General features: G+C 46.5%; 1 protein-coding gene across 2 annotated transcripts in view; it reads right to left on the bottom strand.

Moving 5' to 3' along the window:
• Positions 1-2,660: 2,660 nt before the first annotated feature.
• The window catches only part of TNR (tenascin R), a 190,019-nt gene continuing 183,978 nt past the window's right edge, over positions 2,661-8,701 (bottom strand). For both annotated transcript variants that reach the window (XM_044267360.1, XM_044267359.1), the window contains exons 21-22: positions 4,452-4,615; positions 2,661-3,454 (exon numbers count right to left, since the gene is read on the bottom strand). In XM_044267360.1, coding sequence (XP_044123295.1) covers positions 3,335-3,454; positions 4,452-4,615 — 284 coding nt within the window. In that variant the 3' untranslated portion in view covers positions 2,661-3,334. The remainder of the gene's footprint in view (positions 3,455-4,451; positions 4,616-8,701) is intronic.

Below are 8,701 nucleotides of genomic sequence, written 5' to 3'. Positions count from 1 at the left end.
CTTATAGAAGTTTGCTCTGCATTTCCTTGCTGCCATTTTTGTTGTTATTCTTTAACAATTCAATCCCTTGTGCAAATCAGCTGGCTGGTTTTCCCCAATCTTGGTTTGGTGTGAGTTCTCCCGGAAACCCTTAGGGGCTTGCTGTGCTCAATCCCCACCCGGTTTCATAGTTACCTGCCACGTCGGGGTCGGGGGGTGGGGGGAAGTGATCGCCACCTTGTGGCCACACCTAGCAAGTCTCCCTCCTCCAGTAAAATCCAGTCTAAAGGCCTGAAGGAATTTTCCACAGATTTCTGGTCTCCACCCCCAACGACCCTCCCCCACCCTCCCCCACCTTCCAGAAAGAACCCTGGAGACCCTGAGTTACTCATTTGGGAACTATATTTATCTGATGGGGAAATGAGAAAAGGAAAAACTGTCTGGATCTTGGATCTAGGCAGTGGATCTGTTGTAGTCATTGGTAGGTTTTGTTTGCTTATAAATGCCTATGATTAGGATTGGGATTAAATCCTAATCCTGCGCTTAAATTGCCTCTGGGCAGGGTCCACTTCTATTTCCAGGAGTCCCTTGAGGGAAAGAGGTGTGCGTAGGCGAATGCTCTGTGAATGTCATTTGCCGGATCCACCCTTGGGAAGAACGCAAATTTGGAGGAACAGGATAAAGCAGGAATCAGTAAAGTTAAGGAGCTTTGAGTTTAGTTGATTGTGGATTTTGGGGAGAGAACAGGGCACAGTGTCTCTTGAAGATGGTAAAAGCTCATGAGAAAAACACTCAACTTAGTAAAAGGAATCTATACATCCTTTTATAGGAGGTTGGGTGAGCTAATCTTTAAAGTCCTTTTCTTGCTTTAAACGTTTTTGAAATGAATTCAGTCAATGTTGCTGATAATATTTATAAAAATGTTCCATAGGGTAAAATGGTTGTCATGAAAGGCAGGTTTTGGTTTCAACTGATACTTCCTGGCTTTCACCTGAATTGACCACACAAGGAATCATAATCTTTGTTCGTTTCAGTTCCCTTGATGAGGTAGGCTGTGCGGGTACCACTCAGGCCCTCAGTCTCTGCTTTTACAGGCAAAATGAACTTGGCCTCTTACTTGGCATTACCTTTTCTGCAGTGCTTTTTCCTGTGTGTGTGTGTGTGTGTGTGTGTGTGTTTCATTTATGACTTCTGAATCTTTTCTCCTTCCTTCCTCCCTTCCTCCCTCCCTCACAAAGCAGAACTTCTGGTGAATTTTCCTTACTTAATCATGCTTCCTCATCAATGCCAATTTCTACTTAGATTTCCAGATCAGAAACCAGCATCACTGACTATCAAAACTGGAAAGGAAGATGGTAGCCATTCTAGTCCAAGCTTCTATTCAACAGGGGGGGGACACTGAGACCTGGAGAGAGAAAACAACCTCCCTGATGAGGTCACAGAGCGAACAACATGGCGGAGGCGGCCTCTAGCTTAGCCCCCAGCTTCCTCGCAGTGTGCTCCCTACTCTTCATTGGTATCCCACTCTGGTAGCCGAATCTCACTGGAATTTACATGTTTCTTAAAAGGACTGTTTCTCTTTCTTCCTCCTTCTCCTAGTTCCTTTTGAAGCCCATGCTGACCTGAGCGTGGCTTCCATGTCTCATCCCGGGTTTGTCAGTCACAGCCTCACAGAGGCGTGGGCAAGGCCTTGGAGGCCGGCTGCGGCAGGGTGCCTGTGGCTAGTGGCAGCCAACGTCATCTGTATAAAGTGTGATCAGCAGCCCCTGTGCCCGTCCTCTCCTGGGAGTCAGAGCTGGGTTAGAACGTAGCTGTTTCCTTGAGGAAACTGCCAACTCTCAGGATCTTCCGGCAACTGGTTGGGGACAGGGCAAGATGTCCTGGTTCGGCTAATCATGGGCGTTACAGAAAACAGAAGTGGGGCCTCGGGGAATGGAAGGGGAACAGAGGGGGGCTGTTGGGGGGCTGGGTGTGGCTTTTGGTAGATGCCGCAGGGATAGCTACCGCTGACATTGGGTTTGGAGAAGCCAAAGGGTTATGGTTTCTAGACCCTCGCGCTCTCTTGGGCTTAAAAATCAAATCATGGTAGTGAAGAGAGCACATTTCATAAAATTGGAGGTAGGCCCACAGTCGTCCCCTATTCACCTTTGGATTTCCAGATGTAATTTCCTCTGGCACTTTTCATTTTTCCTCTCAGAGGCAGAATAATAAAAGAAGATGGAGAAAGGCTTCTCATGATGTCAACTCATTACAGAGGTCATTCCTATTTCCCACAGGACCAAAAAAGAGCAAAAAACAAAAACAGCCCCTCCCCCCTCCCCCGAATTTCACCTCTTTCCAGGAATTATCAGTCAGGGGAACGGCTGGCTGGTCATATAACTTCTTCTTCTGACCCTTATTAAGCCACCCACATTAAGGAGAGCTTGGCTGAACACAGAAACGAGACCTTCCATTCGCAATTCAGGGGGAAAAAAAAATCCATGACAAATAGGACCAGAGATAAGAAAATAGAGCTAGGTACGATCTGTGTTTCCCACGGGACCTGTAATCTCAAATGGCAGATGCCCTGATTTCTACTTTTGTCCTTTCCTCAATGTCTGACCCCAAAGCGCTCAACCTACAACCATCTCCCACTTTTGCCCACAGAGAAGTTCTGTCTGACTGACCTAAGAGAAGGGGCAATGACTTATGACCCTTAGGAAACACAGCCACTGTGTAGCCCAGGGCCAGGTGTAGACAATGCCTTGGGCTTGTGGGGCCATGGGGGTCTAAGGGTAGGATGGACGGAGGCACAGGACTGACTGGGGCTGGGACAGGTCATAGGACACTTGGCTGGTAAGAGTGTCAGAAGATGAAAATCTTTGGCCCATTAAAAAGGACTTGGGTTGCTGGGACAGGGCGAGGTTAATCTATTTCCTCTGAAGGGGCATTGTTGGCAGAGCTCTCTTCTCGAGGCTTCTCCTAGGGGCTGCTGTGAGAACCTGGCCATCCAAGGCAGTGACCAGAGCACATTACCTGGGAGTGAAGGGCAGCTCCTAGGTGTCCAGGAAAAGAAGGCCTGGTGCCATAGCTATCTGACCCTAGGACTTGCCTTTCAGTTGGTCTCTTTAAAACATTCCAGACTTTCCCTCCTCAGTGAGAAAGGAGGGGAAGGTTAAGGGTGACTGGGTGGGAGGGAGCACGGAGACCGAGGCCCAGGCCCGGGACAGCAGACACCACGAACAGCTATATCCTGCTTCCTCCAACACCCTTCCCACGTTGCCAAGCACAGTACTCTTACCCCCACCCCTTGTTTCATATTATAAAAGACAAACAAATGACAGAAAAGGTCAGTCGGCCCGCGGCCGCCCAAGGCTCAGAACTGCAAGGACCGCCGTTTCCTCCCCGCCGTGAGACGGTGGCTGTAGGGGCGCATCTTCATCTCCACGAAAGGGATGGAGAACTCGTGGCCTTTCCAGTGGTACCAGTTGATCCCCTGGGAAGGAGGAACACAGGCATGTCAGGTCCCCGCCTCCCCCCAGGTGGAACACCAGGAGCGGGGAATCCAAGATGAGGATTAGTCATTCTCCGTTAACGGGAAGCTCTGCGGTCCAGCTCCCGATAGGGTCGAAGGAGCTGGGTCTTTCTCCAGCTTTTCTTTTTAAGCATGCTGTGGTCAGGGTGTTCATCAGGTCATGTTTTACTGCCAGCTTTATGTTTTTGGCTTTTAAGATTTGCATGCACCGGTTATTGGTGCTGAATCTCAAAATCCCAATAGTATAGGAGCATCTTGTGGAGAATGATTGTGTTGGACTGCTCACTCCTGAGGGGAGAGTCAGGTAATTTCTGCCTGTGGTGACCAGCCATCTTGGTTGGCTCATGAGGGAGGGGTTTCCCTGGCTGCTGGCCTTTGGGTGCTAAAACTGGGGAAGTCCCCTGTGGTTGCCCAATCTCCCAGCCCAGCCTGTGGACTTGTAGTCTCTAAGGGGGAAACCTAGTCCAGTTGACACTGGTTTTCTGGTCTCTCCTTTCCTGGGACCCTTCTTTAGATGAGGTCCAGCCTGTGAAGCGGTCCCTAAATTTGATAAGCTCTTCATGGAATGGCTAAGATGAGGAAATGAAATGAATGGAATGTACTGGTAGTCAAGGGCTTTTCTGCGTGACTTCTAATTTCTGAGTCCAGATGCTTTTATTTCTGTCCTCTGCCTTCTGCTTTGTCCCACTCTTATCTCAGGACCTGCCTTCCTTTCCTCTTCATGATAGTCCATTCTCAAGACTGACTTTTATTTATTTATTTATTAAAATAAATTAGAAATTAATTAAATTAATTTTTAATTTAATTTAATTTAAATTAACTAATTAAAATAAATTTAAATTTATGTTTTTTTAACAGAGGGAAATGTAAGACCACCTTGTGCACTGAACACATAAAGTCAAGGGACGGTGGGTTCCACAGCCCTGAGTCATTCAAGATGGCGGCCAACTTCACCTACCTGACTGTGCCTGGACTCTCCGTATTTCCCATTGAGGTTGGTGCGATGGCAGTTCTTATACCACCAGGCCCCCTTGTAGGACATGGCACAGTTGGTAACGGCAACATCATTGTCTCTGTCCTCTGTGGAGAAAGGGCGTCCCTGATGATAGCTGAGGGAGTCCCCTATAAAGAAAAAGATGCTTTCATAAGGCCATCTCATTTGTTCCTCTTTTGTCAGGACTATCTGGACATCTGACCCACTCCCAACACACCTAGCCTGCCCTTAAGGGACCTTCCATTACTCATCTCGTTCCCGTGCATTTCCTCAGCTGGGCTGTAGGGAACTCTTACTCCACCTTACACCCTGGGTCAGCTGCTTCTTTGCTGCTCTCTGCCTCTCATTTCCTCATTACTCTGACCTTATGCTCCGAGCTCTGTCCACTCAGTCCACTTCACACCCCTGTCTTTTCCCTCTAGGCTTGCACTGGGCACCAACATTCATGATTCCTTTGTCCCCAGAGGACTCAGTGATGAGCCATGGTGGCTTGAGTCAGTCTGGGTTACCACCATGCATCCATAGCCTGGCCTTCTCCACAGTTTCTTAAGCTTGGTCAACCCTCACCCAAAACACCACATTCAGAACTTGGTGCCACATGTAAAGAGGGATCTCAGCAAGCTCAAGTTCCTGTCCACAGGAGAAAGCATGATAAGAAAATCCTAATCGTGTCCGAGAATGCCTCCACTGCTTCTCACCATGGCTTACTCGGAGGGGATGGTCTTTATTTTCTGAGAAAGCCTGATTCTCTCATGTCAGTTGGATCCCCAACTGGACACATCGTGTTTCTGTCCCATCCTTTTCATCTGCTCTTCCCAGGTTCCAAGAAATCTGGTTTTGTGTCCATTGAGAGCTAATCTTACTACCTGAAACTCATTTTTTAAAAGATTTTATTTATTTATTTATTAAAGATTTTATTTATTTGACAGAGAGAGATCACAAGAAGAGAGAGAGGAGGAAGCAGGCTCCCTGCTGAGCAGAGAGCCCGATGTGGGACTCGATTCCAGGACCCCGAGACCATGACCTGAGCTGAAGGCAGAGGCTTAACCCACTGAGCCACCCAGGCAGCCCCAAAGATTTTATTTATTTATTTGAGAAAGAGAGAGAGAAAGAGAATGAGCTTGAGCAGGGGGGTGGCCAGAGGAAGAAGAAGAAGCAGATTCCTCAGCAAGTGAGGAGACCCCCACGTGGGGCTTGATCCCAGGATCCTGGGACCATGACCTGAGCTGAAGGCAGATAGTTAACTGACTGAGCCACCCAGGTGCCTCTATAAAACTCAGTCACATTTCTTCCAGGTCCAGATGAAGGCAGAAAATAGAGCTTATTTTTTTCTTTTTCATGTACATATACATGATATATCATGTATATATATATATATATATATATATATATATATCATGTACATGATATGTACACTGAGCCACCCAGGTGCCTTTATAAAACTCAGTCACATTTCTTCCAGGTCCAGAGGAAGGCAGAAAATATATATATATATCATGTATATGTACATGAAAAAGAAAAAAGTAAGATAATAATATACTTTTATATGTATATACATAATATATATATATACATAAAAATATGTATTTATTAGCATAGTCACCTCCTCCAATCCTAAATCAAATTCATATCCTTTAGCTTTAAAACTTCTTGGATTAATCCTATTTTGTAGTGACCCTTTCTTTACCATAGGTCACTCTGTTGCTCTGCCCACCTCCTATATTCTCATCTCCAGCTCGTCCTTCTGTAATCTAGAATTTGCTCTCCACTACTGCCCTACAACAGTGCTCTCCAGCTTCATCTCTGATGTTGCCTGCTGCAGTCTTGGATAGATCCCAGCATTGGTCCTTATCTCCTCCCCCAATCTGGCTTCCCTTCCCATTTCTGCCTCATACCACCTCATATATTCAGTGCATCGTCCAAGTTTCTCAAACCACTGTTCAGATTTATACCTTTCTCTTAATTCCTGACATTAGTCAAGTCTCCTATAATCTCCTACCAGGATTAATGCAGCAGCTGCCAGCAGGTCTCTGTTCTTTACTCAGATTTACTTTATCCAGTTTAAGGCTGTCACATTGATCTTCCTAAAACCCCCAAATCCAGAAGACTCAGGACCTACCATGGCTCCCCACTGCTCACCGTAGTCATATGGCTCCCTTGGTTTTAGGGCCCTTACTCTGCCAATCTTCTTTCTGTTTCTTCTGAACTCACACCCTGCCCTGGGGAGCCAGGCTCTCCACGCCTGCCCTCCCTCCACAGTAACTGCTCCTCCCGTGACTTCTCTTCCAGGGTTTGCCTTCCTTGCTATTGGGACCCAAGCCAGATGTCGCTCCTTCCGAGGCCAATGAGCTCCTGGTAAGCCAGAAGTGAGTATCATTTCTTTTATGGTTCTTTTTTGAAAAACAGCTGTTTCATTCTTGCAGAGGCCATGTCTTATGCTTGTTTTGAGTCCCTGTAACTTGCACAATGACCTTCTTGGGGTTGCTCAACAACCTTTTATTGATAACTTGTTTTGGAGTTTTCAGTTCTATTCTGGTCAGAGTCTTGATGAGAGATCTAGATTTTTGTAGCCTTGAGAAATGGGGACAGAAGAAAGGGATGAATATGAATTGGAGGCCATAGGACGGATAGTTGTCAGTAGGACCAATAAAATGAGCAACAAGTCAAGACAAAGGCCAGGGGAATTGGGCAATGGTGAATGCCAAAAAGAGAGGATGGGCTTTTCCCCACTGGAGACCTTCTGGTCTAGAAAGAGCAACCACTGAGTGGAGTTACCCAGAGAAGTGGGCAGCCCATATAAGCCCAGGTTTTCATCATTTGAGGAAGATGAACTGAATATTTGAAGAGAGGGGTCGGACTGCAATTAATTCATGATGATTGGTCATTTTGCTGGCAGGATTTGCCTAGGAGACATGAGAGTAGAATGCGGTCCCATGGCCCTGCCCTCCATGGGGCCTGGTAGCAAGACAGAGCTGTGGTAAAGGCAGCATGGCTGGGCCCATGGGGTGAGGGGGCGGGCGGGAGAAGCAGAGGACTGGAACAGATGAAGAGGGGGAGGAAGGTGGAACATGGGAGCAAGGGGCAAAGCTTGGTTTTCCTCCTGTGGGAAGAATAAGAACTGCTTTTCTATAGACACAATTCTAATCTTAGGGAGTTGATTGTATCAGGGTTTTTTTGGGAAATGATTTAGTCTGACATCTTGTTTAATACACTCCATTTCAATGGCTCTTTTATGCCCAAAGTGTAGTAAATTGGAGCCACCACGAGGGGCATCTCAGGCAGACCTGACTGACCACGACAGGAACAATCTCCAAATGAACAAGAACGAAGCACGTCTTCCTGCGGAGTAACAATACCTGGGTGAGAAGAGAAATACTTGGACAGGTGCAGTAATCAGAAGGGCAGCACCTTGATGATCTTATTAACTCCAAGAGTCATGAAAATGCTGCTAAAATTACAGACTAGCGTTTAGCCCTTACACTGGAGTTAATGAAAGGACTAATAACTCCACGTACCAAAGAGTAGAATGTTTGGCAAAACAGGTTTTTATGAAATGTGCTATAGTAGAACCTAGGAGACAGACTGGCAAAGCCTAAGAAACAGGTTGGGATATTTCGTTCCGATCAAACTATTAATGCAACAGAGCTTATGGACACATTCGTTCTGCTTAGTCGAAATGTCATAAAAATCTATACAGGAAATGCGAGCATGTATTTGGTTCTCGTGGAGGAATGAGAAGAAATGTGGTCGAGGAGGATCTTTCCAGGGCTCTTGCTTGCACCTGACAAAGGCGTTATGATGACTGCTGAGGGGAGGGGGCCCCTCAGAATATGGAGGGGTCTGCTTGTCTGCTTTATTTCCCTTAGTTGCAAGATGGTTTTCCTGGATGTCATTGCAGGAGGAAATTTCTCGCCAGAAAGTAGATGATTATACACTCGTTGGATAAGAGCCCATATTGATTAATCTAGACAAGGAAAATAATGCTTTGCCCTCACACTGTGCTTTTTTTTTTTTTTTTTTTTAACTTTAAAGTACTTTTGCTGCATTGATTGCATCTTTTTCTGACTACTCTGTGAAGTAGGGCTGGCAGCCTTATTATGATTTTCCAGATGAGGAAACTGAAATCCTGAGGCATTGTTTTCAGGTCACCTGGGTGGTTGGGGACAGAAGGAACCAGCCCCAGTGATTCCCAGCCCTCCCTCCGCCCCTACTCT

Source organism: Neovison vison, chromosome 10, assembly GCF_020171115.1.
Source record: "Neovison vison isolate M4711 chromosome 10, ASM_NN_V1, whole genome shotgun sequence".
NCBI lineage: Eukaryota > Metazoa > Chordata > Mammalia > Carnivora > Mustelidae > Neogale > Neogale vison.
The sequence above is the reverse complement of the archived record's forward strand: the minus strand, read 5'-3'. Positions and strand labels throughout refer to the sequence as shown.